This window comes from Ailuropoda melanoleuca, chromosome 4 (genome assembly GCF_002007445.2).
Source record: "Ailuropoda melanoleuca isolate Jingjing chromosome 4, ASM200744v2, whole genome shotgun sequence".
NCBI classification, from domain to species: domain Eukaryota; kingdom Metazoa; phylum Chordata; class Mammalia; order Carnivora; family Ursidae; genus Ailuropoda; species Ailuropoda melanoleuca.
Window position 1 is genome coordinate 123426388 of NC_048221.1, and position 17912 is coordinate 123444299.

At 54.0% G+C, this 17912-nt stretch overlaps 3 protein-coding genes across 4 annotated transcripts; 2 read left to right on the forward strand and 1 right to left on the reverse strand.

Annotated features, from left to right (window-relative positions):
• The first annotated feature begins 526 nt into the window (after positions 1 to 526).
• On the forward strand, positions 527 to 2750 carry PRR30 (proline rich 30). Of its 2 annotated transcripts, none has more exons than XM_019808318.1 (3): positions 527 to 571; positions 647 to 703; positions 958 to 2750. In XM_019808318.1, exon 3 carries the CDS (start codon positions 1316 to 1318, stop codon positions 2516 to 2518), a length of 1203 nt encoding a protein of 400 aa, XP_019663877.1. In that variant the 5' UTR covers positions 527 to 571; positions 647 to 703; positions 958 to 1315; the 3' UTR covers positions 2519 to 2750. The 2 variants fall into 2 exon arrangements, with proteins under 2 accessions (XP_019663877.1, XP_019663882.1); XM_019808323.1 differs by having other exon boundaries at positions 549 to 571; positions 651 to 703.
• Positions 2751 to 5338: 2588 nt separating this feature from the next.
• Positions 5339 to 9217, forward strand: PREB (prolactin regulatory element binding). Its single transcript, XM_034659752.1, has 9 exons — positions 5339 to 5717; positions 6318 to 6510; positions 6701 to 6921; positions 7106 to 7186; positions 7286 to 7410; positions 7613 to 7786; positions 7930 to 8002; positions 8200 to 8359; positions 8528 to 9217. Exons 1-9 carry the CDS (start codon positions 5583 to 5585, stop codon positions 8620 to 8622), a joined length of 1257 nt encoding a protein of 418 aa, XP_034515643.1. The 5' UTR covers positions 5339 to 5582; the 3' UTR covers positions 8623 to 9217.
• On the reverse strand, positions 9160 to 14536 carry ABHD1 (abhydrolase domain containing 1). Its single transcript, XM_034659760.1, is given in 9 exon segments — positions 9160 to 9458; positions 9585 to 9745; positions 9843 to 9891; positions 10050 to 10224; positions 10355 to 10466; positions 10621 to 10673; positions 10871 to 11046; positions 11612 to 11772; positions 14423 to 14536. Coding segments are annotated over 9 exon segments (1281 nt in total). The 3' UTR covers positions 9160 to 9178.
• Between the last annotated feature and the right edge of the window lie 3376 nt (positions 14537 to 17912).

Here is a 17912-nt window from a genome sequence, read left to right on the forward strand (position 1 = left end):
GAGAGAACCCCGGATATAGGAGGCGGTGGGAACTTTGAAGTATACGGGCAGAGAGGAGGGGAAGGTTAGTTCCCGACAGGGAGACTGAGTGCCCCAAAGCATTTTGTCTGCTTTAGTTTTGTCAAGGGCCAGCCTGTGGATGATGTCTGAGAGAGGGTCCTAGAGCCCTGAGGGGGAGGAGAGTGTATTATGTCAGCACCCGACCTTTATGACATAGGCACTAGATGCCAGGGAGAGCTGCCCCCAGGGAATGGGGCTCCCAGCTCCCAAGGGGGGGCGGCAACGCCACCCCTTAGACTAAGTTCAGTCTCCCAGAAGTTTTCACCAGCTGGTCCCGCTGTTGCTGCTGCTGCTGCTGCTGGTCCTGCTGCTGGGCGCGCTGAGGGCCCGGCTGAGCCAGAGGACATCAGCATCAGGGGTGACAAGGAATCAGGGAAACCAGAGGGGCAGGAAACCAGGATGCTTGTAGACTCCCTGACTCGGGTTTAGGGGAGCAGAAATCTGTAACGGAAGACCTCCTCCTGGCTGAAGGACCACTGAGGGCAAGGTTCAGACAGAAATCTGGGTCAGAGTGAGTTTAGGGTGACAGAGGCTGGGGACAGAGGGGCTGTATCCGCCATTTTGTGACTGTTCCTCTCTCTCCCAGCCAGGTTCCTCGTTGCTGAAGGGCCTTGTGAAACACAGCTCAGAGGAACCCTCATTGGTAAGAACTCACAGCAGCAGAACACCCCGATTTCTAGTCCCATCTCAGGGGCCATCCTCAAGCCCCCTCCTCTGACTCCATTCTACCTCCCCACCCCCATTCTTCTCCTCCTCATCTCTCACCTTCCCTGGAGCATTTTGCCAGCTCTTCTGACCCCAAAGGTGACGTGGATTCAGGGTCACGGTAAATCGGTCTTCAGAGCTGGAAGTGGACCAATTCTCCCAATATCTTAGATTCTGTTTCTTTCTCTACAGGTCCTATGGGCTGTGTCTTCCTCCCGAGCCCAGCCAGATAATTGCTGCTGGGCCTCAGCTGCCAAGAGGCAGCTCTGATTCTCCATCCTTGGACATCCCTCATCAATGGCTGACTGCAAAGTGAGAGGCCAAGTTTAGACCCAAGCTCCCGCCCAAACGCTCAGAGAGCCTGGTGCTACGGGGCTGGGTGTCTCCTTGTCCTGCCACCAACAGCTGTACCAACACCTGGCTGGAGTCACACTTGGACACAGAAGGCCCTGATTTGTCAGCCAGGTCTGGCCTCAGAGATACTGGTCCTGATTCTGCCGGGTCTCTCGTCTCTGGTCTTGAGGCCCCAGTCCTTTCTGAATTCAAGGCAATGTTGCCTCAAAACAAGGACCAGGTGCTGCTACAGAACGCAGCGCCCCCTGGGCGCCCCCCTCTGGGCCCCTCACAACTTGTGGACTCCTCACCCAGCCACCTACAGCCTCTGCCTCCCCAGCGACCACCCCCTTGCACCCCTCCCCCACGGTCCCACTCTCCTCGCTCCCATTTCTACTCTTCTGACTCAAATCCCGACTTTATCCTACACCCTTACTCTTCCTCTCTCCCGAGTTCTCCCAGTTTCTTTCATCAGAATTACCTCTCTCTTTCCCTTCCACCCTCTTCCTCTCCCTCCCACCGGCTATACCCCTCCCCTACTCACACTCATTCCTCCTCTCCCTCTCAGCTCCAGAACACCTCTCTCCCCTACTCTCATTGCCAGTCTCCTTCCCCCCCAGGAGACTGTCCTAGCTCCACTGTCACTTCCCCGACCCCCAGCCTACCTTCTGGTGAGGTCCACTCAAACAGGCAGCCATGGCCCTGGCATCAGTACGGGGACACCGGGTCCCCTGGGGTGGTGGGAGAATGCGTGGCAAGCGAGAGGGACCCTGCAGAGTTCAGGGACCCAGGAGCCCTGGCCCAGGCCCTGGTGGTCCACCTGGGGCACCGCCGCATTGCACACGACCTGCGGCTCCTGCTTTTGCAGCGCCTGTGGCTAGGCAGGACTGGCCAGGCCCCAGTTGTAGAGTATCCTATATGCCTGGTGTGCCTCAAGCCCCGCAGCCCCTCTTGCCCCATCCCCAGGTACAGGACTGGACCCCGGCTGCTTGCCTTCCCCCAGCTGCTGCCCTGTGCACAGGGCCAGGGATCCGGACCGCTCCGCATAGGCATTGGTTTTGGCCTCCGCCTGCCTCGGGGCCAGGCCAGGGCCTTGCATCTGTTGCCGGAAAGAAGGCCAGAGGAAGCAGGGCCTCAGGGCAAGGCTGCTCAGGCCGGTGGATATCAAACCCGGGCATCCCAGGCTCCAGCCGCTCAAGCACCAGGGGCTCAGGCGCGGGCAGATCCAGCCCGGGGCACACCCTCCTCCCGGATGGCGAGTCTCAGATCTACAGGCCTTCAATCACCAAACTCTATGCGGTTTTCAGGGCCTCTACCTCAGGCACCCAAACAGGCCACTGTCTCCCCGAAACCCAGGCCTTCCTCTGTGCCCAAGAGGCCTGCCTCTCCAGAGCCCGTTCTCCGAAAGTCACCACCCTAGTTCCAGAGCCGAGGAGGCTCTCTGGAGCACCTCCTCCGAACCCCACCGCCCCCACCAGGCCCCAGATCTCGGGGAGCCCCCGAGACACCCTGAAGGGCTGGCTGGGGGGAGGTCAGGTGTGTTCTCCAGCCTTGAACCCTGGGAGCCCCTTATGGAGTCTGCTGTCTCCTGGCTGAAGAGGATGAAGGGCAACTTAGACCCCATTCGGCCTGTAGTGTGTCAATAAAGCCCGACCCTGCAAAGCTTGTGTTAGTGTCTGATGTGGAAATGTTGGTGTTTGGAGTGAACGGGAAAGACTTCTTGAGATTTCTTTGGTGCAAAAAGGTGGTTTTATTAAAGCGCGGGGACGGGACCTGTGGGCAGAAAGAGCTGCACTGGGGTTGTGAGGGGTGGCTGATTATATACTTTCAGGTTGGGAGGGGGTTAGGGATAGCCTAAGTCTCCAAGGAATTTTGGAAGCAAGGTTTCCAGGACCTCGAGAGGGCTAGCTATTGTTAGGAAAAGATCGTTTATTCCAGTCTAATAAAACATTAGTCATGACACTCTTCAGATGTTTATCAGTGGGCCATATGCTTGGAGGATGATTGCTAACATATATCTTGAGGGCAGAGATAAAGGAAGTTTCCAAAGGAATTTTAATATGTTAAAGGAGACTTCCAGGATCCTAGAAGTTGGCATAATGTTAAACTAAGGTTGCCTTTTGCCTCTAGCAAAGTATTAACATTGAGGCAGTTGAGTTCCTAGAGGACAGTCACCCCCCCACCCCACCGCCTGTCTCAATGACTTGTTGATGGGCTGTTAAGTTACAAAGAAATTCAATTTTTTCTTTTACCTTTGTTGCCCACACTGATGGAGGAAGGCAGGCAGGGGTAAGCCCCACCCCCCCATCCTAAGAGGAAACCACCCTCAAAAGGAAAAAGACCCCATTCTGTTATTCTAGGCTTTACTCAGTGCCCCAGCTTTTAAGTCTTCCTACTGGGAGGATTTCATGTGACAGAAAGGAAGGGAATGGCCTTGGGTGTCCTAACCCAGGCCCCGGGGTGGGTGTGGGCGTGGGCAGCTCAACAGCCAGGGGGTATTTAAACTAAGAGCGATCTAGTGGCCTGTGGCTAGCTAGCATGCCTTAAGGGGGTGGAGGCCCACCCTCTTGATCCCTGAGGCTACTATGAAACACTACCCGGGAAGGAGCCCTCTACCCTTTCCCACGTGAACAATTACCTGATAGGTAGATGAGCGTGTGCACAAAAAACCGATTGGGTGACAGTCGCAGGGGAGAGTTAATCAGATTAAAACAGCCCCCACCAAATCGCCCATAAAAACCTCTAGATTTAACCCAAATTGGCAACTCTCTCGCCCCCCCCCCCCCAAGAGGTCTGTACTGTTGCTCAATAAACTTGGCTTTGCTGCCCACCACTCTTCATCTGGTCTACCTCCTCATTCTTCGAAGAGGCAAGACCAAGAACTGCAGGCACTTAAGGAAAAGAAATCCTGCTGTAACATNCTCTATTTCTACCCCAAATGCGCACCCCCCCCCCCCCCCCCCCCCAAGAGGTCTGTACTGTTGCTCAATAAACTTGGCTTTGCTGCCCACCACTCTTCATCTGGTCTACCTCCTCATTCTTCGAAGAGGCAAGACCAAGAACTGCAGGCACTTAAGGAAAAGAAATCCTGCTGTAACATCAGTGTCCTGCTGAGCAGACACAGCGGGTAGCTGAACCTACTGGGGACCACAACTAAACAAGGGGAGGAGGAGAATCAAAGGAAATAGGGTGGCCAGGAGAGTAGGAGGGCATGGGATCCATAAGGCCTGCACCTGACGTGTGCAGCGGGCTCTGCGAGGCCCTTCACACATTTAATTCAGTTTGGTGGGACAGATAATGGCATTCCCAAAGATGAAGTCACTGGACTCCTTCCTCTGAGTGCACCTTAGGTTAACAAGGATGCTTACTTAGGCAGCCAGGGGAGCAGCAGGAGGCGTCTCCTTAAAGGAAAGTACATTCCTCGGGTTCACTTGAAGAGAAAAATTAAGAGTCTGATGTTGGAGATCAGAAACCCAAGGGGCCCCCTCAGGAAGATGGAAATGCCAGGCAGAAAAGAGACCTGCTCTGCCTGGGAGCCAAGTTGCCTCCCTCTGAGGGCGTCAGCAGGGAGCAGACCCCTCCCAAACCCTTGAATGCAGGAGTACTGTGCAGATCTGCAAGAATGGCCAACTCTCACATCTACCCGCCACAGAGGATAGGTGTTTTATTAAGGTAAATAGCGGTTTCCTCAAACCAGGAAGTGGTGGACTGAGTTTTTGAAGCCAGTTTTATTTTAAAGTCCACGCTGCCGCCATTAAAAGACAAAAGATATCATTCGTGTTCCCAAATGTTGAATATCCAAGGTGTGTGACCTGGAACAAATCACTTCCTCTCTGGGATAAAAGGTAAAGGCTGAGCTTGTGTATCACTCCTGAAATGGGGACAGCCCTAATCAACCATTTTTTTTTTAAGTCATCTCTATATCTAACCTGGGGCTCAAAGCTTGAATTTATAATCCCAAGATCAAGAGTCACATGCTCTACCAACTGAGCCAGCCAAGAGCCCCCCACAGATTTATTAAAGGTTTGTTAACATCGCTTAACTTTTATTAGCTCCGTTTCTCCAGAACCATCAAGCCCAGCGGAGGAACAGGAGCACGCCTCCCCACCTGCACAAACATGGTGGCGGCTGACGTCACAAGGGGGACGGAATCCTGGGGCGGGCGTTGGGTCACCGGCCCGCTAGTGCTGACGCGTATTGGCGGTCCTGCGCCTGCGCAAGGAGAGCAGCGGGCTAGGTGCGCGTGCGCACTGCGCGGGAGCCGGAGCGGGTTAAGACGAGGGGCGGAGACCCGGATCCCCGAGTGCCGTTCTGGCAAATCTCTGGGTTAGAGTTTTGACAACTCGGAGGGTGTGAGAGAGGAGTCGGTAATCTTCCTGGAGGCCGCGGGACCAAGTTAAATAGCTGCCGGGACAGGGGTCGAAAGCCGGGCGCGGCATGTCCCGGGTGCCGCCGAACGTACAGTGAAGCGCGCGGCGAGCAGGATGGGCCGGCGTCGGGCGCCAGAGCTGTACCGGGCCCCGTTCCCGTTGTATGCGCTTCAGGTCGACCCCAGCACGGGGCTGCTAATCGCTGCAGGCGGAGGAGGCGCTGCCAAGACGGGCATAAAGAATGGCGTGGTGAGAGCTCAGGGCCAGTGGGGCCGGGTCACGCCAGGGTTGATGGTGGTAGGAGGTCTTGGGGATGGCCGCACCTCAAGACCTTGCCTCTCCCCGGTGGCAAGCCTGGGCTTTTCGGGAGCCCTGGCGCGAATTTCAGCTAAGAACTTACTCACCAGGAACTCCTAAGGTAGAATAAAAAAAATACACAGCGCCACTTAGGCAGGAACTTGGGCTTCAACTCGACCTCAAGAGCAGCTCCAGGGGTCTTATCCTGGTCTTTTCTGGGGAGGCCGCAAAGACTTGTCCCACTGCTCTTCAGCAGCGGCAGGAGTGCTGCATTTGGCCTTTAGGCTAGGTTTCTTCACTCCTCTGAGGGTCACCCTACTATTCTGTAAACTGGAGGTATTAATCCAAACCCTGCTTGCTGTACGGATTTGTGTGGTTTGAAAGAAAGAAACAAAGAAAGGGAAAGAAGCAAGTAGGCTAGAAAAAATCTTTGAAAGTAGAAAGTGCAGTAACCAAAAGGGTCGGGCTTTAGACTATAGGATGTTAAGTTTGCCCTTGAGGTGCTCTCTGGGCACCCCTGAACTTTGCTCATCCTGGTTCTGTCTTCCACAGCACTTTCTACAGCTGGAACAGATTAATGGGCGCCTGAGTGCCTCTTTGCTACACTCCCATGACACAGAGACACGGGCTACCATGAACTTGGCGCTGGCTGGTAACATCCTTGCCGCAGGGCAGGATGCCCACTGTCAGCTCCTGCGCTTCCAGACCCATCAGCAGAAGGGCAAAACTAAGGCAGAGAAGGCAGGTGAGAAGCTCCCTCTTTAGCTTTGGGGAAAGGGTTAAATGAGTAAGATCACTTATTTTGGTTTCTAAAAAAAGTGGGGCTGGAAGTGTGGGTTATGGTAGCAGGCAAGAAGCCTGATGTTCACCACTAGGGAGGAGACCAGGCTACTTACTATAGAAGCCTGGAACCTGGCAGGCTCTTTGTTTTGCAGGTTCCAAGGAGCAGGGGCCTCGACAGAGGAAGGGGGCAGCCCCAGTAGAGAAGAAGTCTGGAGCTGAAACCCACCAGGAGGGGATAGAACTCAGTGTAGAGAATTTGCAAGCGGTGCAGACAGACTTCAGCCCTGATCCGTTTCAAAAAGTTGTATGCTTCAACCACGATAACACCCTGCTTGCCACTGGAGGGACGGATGGCTTCGTTCGTATCTGGAAGGTGTGGTTTTGGGGGTTAGGGGATCAGTATCAGTAGCAACAAGACCAGAATTGTGAGAAACCGAACATGGGTTCTGGGAAACTTGTGAATGAAGCCTGCACTGAATGGCAGAAAAGAAGACGGGTGGGGATCGTGGTGCTCTTGCCAGGTACCTGGGGTAACCATGTTGGTGGTTTGGCCGCAGGTACCCAGCCTAGAGAAAGTTCTGGAGTTCAGAGCCCACGAAGGAGAGATTGAGGACCTGGCTTTGGGGCCTGATGGCAAGGTGAGGAAGTGAGAGGGTGGAGAAAGTAGGTGATTATGCTGCTTGTCCAGTAAGTGGATCCCCTAACTGTCCATCCTTGGAATCTTGATTCCTGACTAGTTGGTAACTGTGGGCTGGGACCTTAAGGCCTCCGTGTGGCAGAAGGATCAGCTGGTGACACAGCTGCACTGGCAAGAGAACGGACCCACCTTTTCTAACACGCCTTACCGCTACCAGGCCTGCAGGTGTGAGACCCCAGAGGGTAGCTAAAAGGCACAGCCTAGATGTGGTGGGGGAGTGGGACAAGACTGGGGGGACCCCGGGAGGATTGCAGCCTTGGTGGGTATTACCCCAGGCCTGACCAGGGTACAGGAGGGCACAGACCTCTGAGAAGGGCTGGGCAGGCCCCAGGAGCTGAACGGCCTCTCGCCTGCCCCCCCCCCCCAGGTTTGGGCAGGTTCCAGACCAACCTACCAGGCTGCGACTCTTCACAGTGCAGATTCCCCACAAGCGTCTGCGCCAGCCCCCACCCTGCTACCTCACAGCCTGGGATGGCTCCACTTTCCTGCCCCTTCGGACCAAGTCCTGTGGCCACGAAGTCATCTCCTGCCTTAGTGTCAGGTGTGAGACAGTGGTGGCTTGACTGGTTGTGGGGTGCCTGGGGGAGCTCGGGAAGGTGTCCGGGCTGAGGCTCTGAAGCCCACTGTTAGTGACTGTTGCCGCACAGGCCTCCAGAACAGTGAGCACTTGATTGTTTGTTGCAGTGAGTCGGGTACCTTCCTAGGCCTGGGCACAGTCACGGGCTCGGTCGCCATCTACATAGCTTTCTCTCTCCAGGTAAGGCGTCGAGGTGGGCACAGCCCTCAGGGCTCTTCGGCGGCGGGGGCGGGGATCTAGGCCTGCTTCAGTCTTAAGTGTGCGGGGAAGGAGTCTGGCCCAGCCCATAGAGGAAAGGCCATCTGGGGACAGGGAGCATGTTTTCCAGAAGGAATGTTTTCAGCTGGGCCTTCCCTCACTAGTTCTTCTGTCTCCAGCGCCTCTACTATGTGAGGGAGGCTCATGGCATTGTCGTGACGGATGTGGCCTTTCTACCTGAGAAGGGTCGTGGTCCAGAGCTCCTTGGGTTCCATGAAACTGCCCTGTTCTCTGTGGCTGTGGATAGTCGTTGCCAGCTGCACCTGCTGCCCTCACGGAGTGAGTCACTGCGGTGGGGGGTACCACCCTGCCTCTAGCTATCGCAAAAACTCGCCCCCTGGAGAATGGGCTGCTTGTTTGTAGCCATCGGCCCCCTTCTTGAACGGTTCTGTTCTTAGGGCTGTGAAGTCCCTCTGCCTGCTGACTTCCTTCCTTCCCCTCGTGCAGGGAGTGTTCCCGTGTGGCTGCTGCTCCTGCTGTGTGTCGGGCTTATCATTACGACCATCGTGCTGCTCCAGAGTGTCTTTCCAGGTTTTCTTTAGCCTTCCTGCTCCTGGGGAATCGGGCCTGGACACTGCCACCTTCTAGACCAGAGTGGAGGCCTGGACCCCATTGCTCACCCCATCTGGGTCCACAGTTGGGGTTGCTTCTGATGAGACTGATGGGCACTGCCTGCCCTGCCCTGTGAAAGCTTGGCTGTGGCCGTGTGAGTCTGAGTCCTGGGAACCCTTCATTCTTCATCCGTGGATCCACCCAGGACAGTGGGATCTGCAGCCCACGCCACGCCACCTGCATCCTTGCCTCTGCCTAACAGAGGCTCCAGGGTTGAGCTTGTCCTCTCTAGAAATACGTGAGGATGCCCAGGAACCTGGAGGGACTGCTGTCCATCAGTTGCTCTTCACACGAGCCCCTGGTGTTTGCTGGGGCAAGCACTGGCCTGGGACTTGCAGTTAGGGAAGGAGGGGGCAAGAGGAAGACCCAAGCTGTCGTCTCTGAGTTGAGCTGGTAGCTCCAAGCCAGCTTGGCTACACATACAGTAAGTTCCTGGATGGTCTACCCTAGCCTTGAAAAAAGGGAAAATGAACCTCAGCCCATTCTTCAGGAAAAGTTGATATTTAATAAATTAGTGAAGACTGAGTTAAGACCCCAGTGGTACTCCTGTCGGCTCTTGCCTCTCTCGGAAGGTGAGAGATCCCTGAGGTTGAGCAGCTCCGCTGGGTGCTGGAAGACGGCTTTGGCGTACTGATGCAAGAGGCGGGTCATGTAGCAGTGCTGCCAGGGGAACAGCCCTTCCAGGAAGCCAATGTGGCCGCCCCGGGCTGTGGTGAGCAGTGCGACATGGGGAGAGCATTGGGCAGCCTGTAGGGGAAGGGCTTGGGGAGGGATTGGAGAGGAGGTCAGGAACCCGGGCCTTTCCTGAGAGCCCAGGTGCTCTCCGCTTGCGCCTCCTGGCCCATTTTCCTTAGGGCCTCTAAAGCATCCAGATTCAGGGTGCTCAGCATGGATTGGGGAGAAGGGGTCGTCAGCTGCGTTGAGGCAGAGCACGGGGGTCTGGATGGCATCTACCTTGGTTCCTGGGCTTGCTGCTTGGTAGTAGGTAACACAGTCTTGATATCCAAAGGCCACAGCTGTGTAGCGCTCGTCAAACTGGCAGATGGTGCGGGCCTGCCCATGGTAGAGGGTGGGGTAGGCTAGGGTGAGGCTAGAGAGTAAGAAGATACTGAGCAGCTTTGGGCAGGGGTTGGTGGTTGAAAGGCTATACCTGTAGCACAAAGTCTACGTTCACCACCTTTTCCATCACCTTTCTATTTCTGCAAAAGATTCATAGAGGTTTGCCTCTCCTGGACCTGAGCCTGTCTGTCTCATGAGTGACCAAACCCAGTTAGAGAACTGACCTGAGCTCTGGGAGAACTGGCATGTCCGCCATCCCACCCTGTCTGCTGCCTCCTCCCACTTGCCAAGACCCTACCGGTTCACAGTGTGGCGGAGCTCTGCAGTGAGGTGCTGATTGAAGAGCAGGGAGTTGAGCGGGGTCTCCAGGGAGCGGGTGGTCTCAGAGGAATCCCAGCATGCAGAAAGAGCCAGTGCCGCTACCAGCCCCGAAGCCTGCCCTGTTCGTGCTAGGTGGTTCAGCACTAATATCCGGAAGGATGGACGAGTGCCCACGAAGAAGGTTTTGCATTAGTGGGCGGAGACAGAGGAGAGGGGAAGAGGACATGGAGGAGGAAACGAAGGAAGACTGGGCTTTTGGGTCAAGCCCAGGCAACGTTTACCCTCCGAGAGAGATGCCCACGGCCAGCAGTGGAGCTTGGGAGTAGCACTGCTTTATGTGGTTCACGACGATCTCCAGATCTTCTGTATTGCTGGCACAAAAGGCCCTGTGGGTCTGAGGCAAACCAGATCATTGGGTAGGGAGGGAGTCCCTGGCCAGAAGGCAGATCGAGGGGACACGGAAGGAGGATAGGTAGGTAGAGCCCCAGGGCCAAGGATCTCTTCAGGGAGTGGGGTGAAGGGCTACGAGGAGGAAGGAGGGTACTCACCAGCAGTTCTTCCCCATGGCAGCCCCGGTTATTAAATACAGCAGCTCTGTGGCACACACAGGTACATCTCACCCAGACCCTCCCTAGAAGCCCCACCCCCCTTCTGGCAGCCTTCAGAAAGACCCCAGTCAGAAGATGCCCTTCATACAGTGCCTTCTCCCCAGAGGTATCAGGGTCTCTATTGACCTCCCTATTACAAGTTTTCAGACGCCACCCCCTTCCTCTGGACTTGGCCCATCCTTACTTATAACCTCCCGCAGAGCTTGGTTAGCCAGTTGCAAGACGTAGGAGTCCTGGCTACTGCCTGTGATACCGGGAAGCAGTAATACAATGGGCTGAGTAGTAGGGTCAGGGTACTGACTGCTGCTGTGCCCACCAGCCCAGTCTAGCAGGAACTGGCCTCCATCTGGGGTTTGGAGGACTTCACTGTGGTTTTGGAGAAAAGGGCACACAAAGATACTATTAGGGACTCCATGTACTTTGAAAGGTTTACCTCTCTTCCCCAATGAACAACTCCCAAACCTTCCCGTTGGCATCATTTGAGGGCATACGTTATGTAAGACATTAAGACCCTAACAAGGTGTGGGGTGCCTGGGTGGCTCAGTTGGTTAAGTGTCTACCTTTGGCTCAGGTCATGATCCCAGGGTCCTGGGATCAAGCCCCGAGTTGGGCTCCCTGCTTAGCGGGGAGTCGTCTTCTCCCTCTGCACCCCGGTCAGCCCCCCCCCCCCGTCTCTCACATACGCTCTCTCTCTCTCAAATAAATAAATAAAATCTTAAAAAAAAAAGACCATAACAAGGTGTGATGGGACATAAAAGATTAAATATTACCTCATGGTTGAGCAATTAAGTCGCTCTTCCATATAGTCACTCTCATTGTTCTCCCCAACGCCCCGGGGCAGAGGGGGCAAAGATTACCTTCAGTTTAAAGAAGATAGGCAGGATTCCCCTGTAGTTGCAGCCTCATGTTTACCCCCTCTGTCCCTTCTTACCTCCAGTAAGGGACTGGAGGCTGAGACTGCAGTAAGACCCGGAAGATGGTTTGTAGCCACCCTTCAAAACACCATGGTGTCGGGTAGAAAGTCTCCAGAGTCACGGGACAGTGTTGCTCCAGGAAGGCCAGAAACCAGGACCCAGTCACCAGTTGAGGCCTCTGCAAGCACAACACAGTTTGCCTCACCCCCCGGCATTTACAAGGCCAGTGAGGGGCCCGGCACCAGCGTGACGCTGTCCAGAGGCCGGCCTCGGGTGGTGAGAAGTCTACCACACCTCGGTCCGGAATGGCCCAGTCACTTCTGTGAATATCGTCCAGCTAGAGCGCTCGAGAACGCCAATCCTGGAGTGCCACCTCCCCGGCCTGACCCGACTGCTGGTGCTGGGCGCTGCCACAGCTGACCCAGTGCTGACTCTCCCGCCCAGCCTAGCGCACCCCGGCCCCATTTTGGAGAGAGCAGGGAATAGACATCGCCCAGCTGACTCCTTGTGGGAAGGGTTGGCATCCCGGTCAGAGGCTGAAGTAGTACCGCACCGTTCAGTCTGTGACTTTTGCCCTGCAGTTGAATTACACACACTGGCATCTTCCTAAGACCAGCTGTGGCCATGCTGGCTTCTGGCTTTAGCACCCCATTGCCACATATTCGCGTTCCCTATGGCATGTGCTCACTGCTGAAAGACTTTGACCACAGCACCTCCTTTTCTTACTCCTGGGGCCTGCCGTTAGAGCATACTCTAAAGGAGGAGTAGTCCCAAGGGGAACAGATTTTTCTCTTCTTTCATGCCAGCCAGAGGGAAGGTAACAGAGATAGGATGGCAGGGACAGACAGATCAGTGGGGAGTTGGCCCTGACTTTCAATGCCCCTGCTGGTTCTTCTGGATGCACATCAAGTGAATGAGAGGGCCTAGCTACGTGGAAGGCTTACGAAAGAGGGGTATGCTGTGGAAATCCAAAAGGCCTCAGGCTCAAGAAATAGAAATTGCATTTCTGTTGCAGGCCCTAAGGAAACCGATGATCAGATTTCTAGGTCTTCTGCAGGCTCAGTACTCAAAAAAGATAAATTATGAACTAGAGAGGCCAAGTTGGCAGTGCAGCTGTCGTGAGATGTGATTCCTACCCTGCTCCTTAAGTCCTGGAATGATGATGCTTGTGATTCATTGTGTGCTGTGGGCAGGTACTAGGCTAAGCCCAACCTTGGCTAGGTATCTTATAAGTGAAGAAACTATGGCTCAGATGAAGTTGTTTGCCCAGAGTCACACAGCAAGCAAGGGGCAAAGTGGAATTCACAATTCTGGTATTCCCACCAATACTAGTAGGTAAGATTTGTTGAGTGTTCATATTTCAAGCATTGTGCTAAGTGCTTTTACATGATTATATCCTGTGATTTTCACAACATTTTGGCATAGAGCCTGTGATTCCCCCATGGGAACAGGTTTGAATGTTGAATAAATTATCAAAGGTCATGAAGCTTGCCAAATACAGCTAGAGGCGGAGCTGGGATTCAAACCTAGGTCTGAGTCTAGAGCTTGAGCGCTTAGTCATTGTACTCTATTACCTCCTCATTGCCAGGATTTTGAGTTGTTATCAATGTATGGAATCCTTATCAAACAGCTCAGCAGTGTAGGACAAATTAGGTCACAGGTTAATTTCATTTTAGCTCTAGTGAAGAGTTTCTTGACCCATTCTTGAGAATTAGTGATATGCCATTGGTCGCTGTGGAGGAATCGACACTAGTCCATTACCATGTTGGATAACCCAAACTCCTCGGGACTTCCAGAATGTACTTTTCCTGCATTTTAACCAGTATTTGGAAGTCAAGGAAGGGTTTGGAATATAAAGAGGCAGAGGTCTCTGACTTCTTTGTGGCTGGTTGCAAGCCAAGGAAAATGGTTAGTTAAGGAGAGCTCTGGTCTGAAATGACTGACTTTTGAAATCAGGCAGAGAAGGTAAGATTTATAGGGTACTGTGAGGTTTGGATCTTTTATTAAGGCAGACAATACATGCGAATGTAAGAAGCTCTGAAAATAGAAGTCTAGCTAGCATTTAAATTCTCTATAGCTCTTACTTAAGGTCTTGAATCAATAGGTTTCATGTTAGACTCAGTTACCTAGAACAGTTTAATGAAGATTAAAAAGATTTAGATTTTTCTGGATATGTAAGTTATGTATTTTATCTAAATTTCAGTGAGAAAAATCTCTTCAGACTTTCCCATTGCACCATATATACATGGAGAGTCTAGAAATTAAAACAGGGCAGAAAGACCGTCAGGGTTATCCATTAGTCCTGAGCTAGGCGGGGAACCTCCACCAGCCCGTGAGAGAAGCAAGGCCCTACTGAGCTGATCGGGTGGTGGGAGTTCGCCAGAGCCACACAGGCCTCCAGTTCCTTTATTCGGTGAAGCTAGTGAGAAACTCAGCTAGACTGCCCTTTCTTAGAAGAGGAAAGCATCTCCCTGACACCTCGGGATGCCTTCTACCCCGCCCTTCCCCAAATGTTTGCCCACATCCTCGGGAGCAGCACCCCTCCGGTGCCTGAGAGGCCCAACTGGGACGGGGAGCATACGGGCTGCGGAGAATCTAGGCAGGCAAAGAACGGACTTTCCGGATTCTCCGTTAGGTGCTCATAGCAAAGCTGAACCCCGCTGCAGCAGGCAGCAGGGCTGGTGGTGGGGTGGGGGCATCAAATTTCACGTGTTGAGAGAGGCCTAGTCCTGCCACCTCCCACAAAGGGCTCGAGCCCCTGGCTGGAAGCGGCTCCTCAAGCCCGAGGATCCTACACCTGCCGGCCAGAGCTCTGGACCCGCACCCACCTAGGGCACGTATCTCCAGTAGTAGCCCAAGTAGAGGGTGGCGCCCAGACCTAAAAGCAGGGAGAAGGGCTTCGTCCAGGTGCCGTTCTGAGGGCTCTGGGAGGAGCTCGGCATCTTGGGTAGTTGGGTTCCGAACCCCAAGTTCTTGACTGGCTCCAGCGCCCGGCCCCGCCCGTTACACGCCATCGGACCGCCTGTGCGGGGACGGCCACCCTGGCCGGGCGCCGCGGGGGGTCCGGCCCCGCCCACCGCCGCTGGGCCCCCGCGGAGGGCGAGCCGAGGGGCGGGGCCGGGACCTTGCCGGCCGCCGAGCGGAGCCGAGTCGCCTCCAAGCCGCCTCCTCGCCCCGCCGCCTGGGTCGCGGCGCTCGAGCACCGCCCGCTTCCGCCTCGCGGTCACCGGCGGTGCCGCCCCTTGCCAGGACTAGCGGCCTCGCCCACGGCCGCCATCTTGGTGAGAGGTGCCTCGGGCACCTTCCTCAAACCCTGACCCGGCCACGCGAGATAGGCAGCCTGGTCACGGCGCCCAGTCACCGGCACACAGGACACAGCCGTTCCTGCAGTGACATCCTGTGACCTTCACACTCAGGACATGGCCACTCGCCTTGTGGCAACACGCTGCAGTCCCACCGTGTTCAGCCATTCACAGGGGCCTTCCCGTACTGGACACAGACATTCACACTGTGACACCCCCCAGTGTCACACGGGTTTCAGCTATTGAGTGCATGGCATTCCACAGAGGCACACACAATGTCACGCTGCACAGTCTCTCATAATCCCTGTCGAGTAAGCACAGCAGATATGTACTCATCACCCTGTTTGTACCAGGCACTTGGGATACCCCGGGATGCTGTTCCCTGTCATCACTGGAACGTGGAAACAAATATGTAATCTAACAGAGCAGTGGTTCTCAACGTTGACTGAAGACTGGAATCATCTGGGAGTTTTAAAAACTACCAGCACCCAGGCCTCACCCCCTGCTGTTGTTGGTCCGGAGAGGATCCTAGGTGTCAATATAACTTTGAAGTTTTCTGGAAGATTCAAATGTGTTGTCAGGGTTGAACCCCTGCCCTAGGGCACGGGGCTAGGTATGGGAAGTACAGCTGCAGTGGGAGCACTAAGGAGGGTGTCCAAACTCCATGGGTCAGAGAAAGTGTACCCAGATGTTAAATGATGATACATTCAAAGTGAAACAAAAAAAATGAGGAGTTTCCCAGGCAAAGGAGAGGTGGGGAGAGAACAGTTCCAGGAGCAGAAACAACATAAGCAAAAGCCTGGATGTGAGAGACTTCTTAAAGGAGCCAAAAGAAATCCAGTGTCTCTGGGGTATACCAGACGGTCAAGAAACAGGCTGTGAGCAGCTACACAAAGGATGTTAGAGTTTAAATGAAGGGTGGAGGAAAGCCATCAAAGAGTTTTACGAAGGGGTGGGCGACATGACTGAAATTGTGTTTTAGAAGAAACATTCAGGCAACTTGGAGGATGGATTGGAGGAGGCTGAGAAAGGAAACAGGCCAGTTAGGAATGGCAGATGGCTGCCTGGCCTGGAGGAAGCTCCAAAGAGGAGTGAAGATCTTTAATATAGGAGGCAGAATTGATAGGACCTGGTCGGAGGGTGGAGGTTGGGGGAGGAGAAATCATGAGGGACTCCCATGATTGCATGACTCAGGGATGCACGGCGGTGCCAGTCCCTGGGATAGGGATCTGGGGAGGAGGAAGATTTGAGGAGGAGGAGGATTCGTTCGGACTTAGACACATAGAGGTTAGCATGCTGGCTGCTAATTCTGTGTTCTTAGATTCTGTATTTGTCTACTTGCCATCCGTGAATCACAGGGCCAAACTAACAACCGAAGTTGACATCTCACCTGCAATCCAGAGCCCATACTCTGAGCTGCCTCTTTAATCTGATTCTCACTCAACAAACCAATATTTCCCCCTTCCTCAAATCAACCCAGGGTCAGGTATCAGGTAACTAGGGACAGTTCCTATGTCCCAAAGCCTGCCCGAATGACTCAAACTAGCCAATCCTAAACTGTCTGCCTTGCCTTGCCTTTCCCACTTGACAAAGTCTGTGGCCTATGCCTTTCCCCTTGCTCCTTTCCGCCCTCTACACTGGTGCTTCCCCCTGCCATCCTGTGTGGTGAGCTGTGCCTCTCATTTCTAGGGAAACTGTAACATTAAATTTTTCTTTCAATGGTATTGACCTCTCTGTGTCGTCACTTAGTCACCTTTATAAATTAAAATCTAGACACAAATTAGAGGATGTTCAATTCCTGAAGTGGTCTGGGGCTTGGAGATCGGAATCTGAGATTCAGGAGTCATCAGCATTTAAATGATACACTAGTTTGCAGGGTTGCCATACAGAGCACTACATGCTGGCTGTCTTAAACAGCAGGAGTTTATTGTCTTACAGCTCTGGAGACTAGAAGTCCAAGGTTCAGAAAGATTGGTTCCTTCTGAGAGCTGTGAGGAAGCATCTGTTCCATGTCTCTTCTCTAGCTTCCGGTGGTTTGCTGGCAATCCTTGGCATTCCTCGGCATGTAGAAGCTTCATTCCAATCTCCGCCTGCATCTTCACATGCTGTTCTCCCTGTGTGTGTGTATGGACACCAGTCATATTGGAGTAGCGCGGGCCAACATGACCTCATTTTCCCTACTTATACCTGCAATGACCCTATTTCCCCATAAAGTTACATTCTGAGGTATTGGGGGTTAGGATGACAACATATGACTTTTTGAGGGACTCAGTTCCACCCATAACAGATAGTGATGGAAGCTACACGAACAGATGAACACATGAACAGATGGGGAGTGAGGAGACAGCCCAGGGGAACCCTGACACATAAGGAAAACGAAGAAGAAATGCCGAGAGAAAGAATGATGTTGCTCAAGCCAGTGGATACCATAATTCCAGGAGGTAGTATCCAGCAATGTCCGCCATAGGAAGGGGGACAGGGTGACCTTGATGAGAGTCTGTTTGTCATGATAGATGCTGATGGGAAGGAGCTGGTGGAGAGGGAGAAGTCGAAGATTCCGGAGAGATAAGAAGTTATTCCTTTAAAGAACTAAGACCTTGGGCTAGTGGGTGAGGATGTAGTCTGAAGCGTAGGTGGAAGTGATCATTGCGACAAAAGTAGGTGATCCACCATTTTGATGGCAAAGCTACACTCTGTGCTGGCAAACGACTGCCACCATCGCCCTTAAGATGATCCTTTTCCGAGCCCCCTCCCCAACCATGTCTCTATGGAGCCACTGCTCAGTGATGCACACGGTCCCAGCCACACAATGGCACCTTCCCTGGAAACTGGCAGTCACAGCTGTCACTTGAGCATCACAGACAACTCAGGAAGAGTTCCACCAGATACCCTGACACGTACGCGCACGCACGTTCTCACACGCGCCGGCGCCGCGGGGAGGAAGCCCGCGGGGGGCGGCGGGGGGGCGGCCGCCCTGCCCGCGGTGGCGGGCGCTGCGGACTCTGCCCGGGCCAGG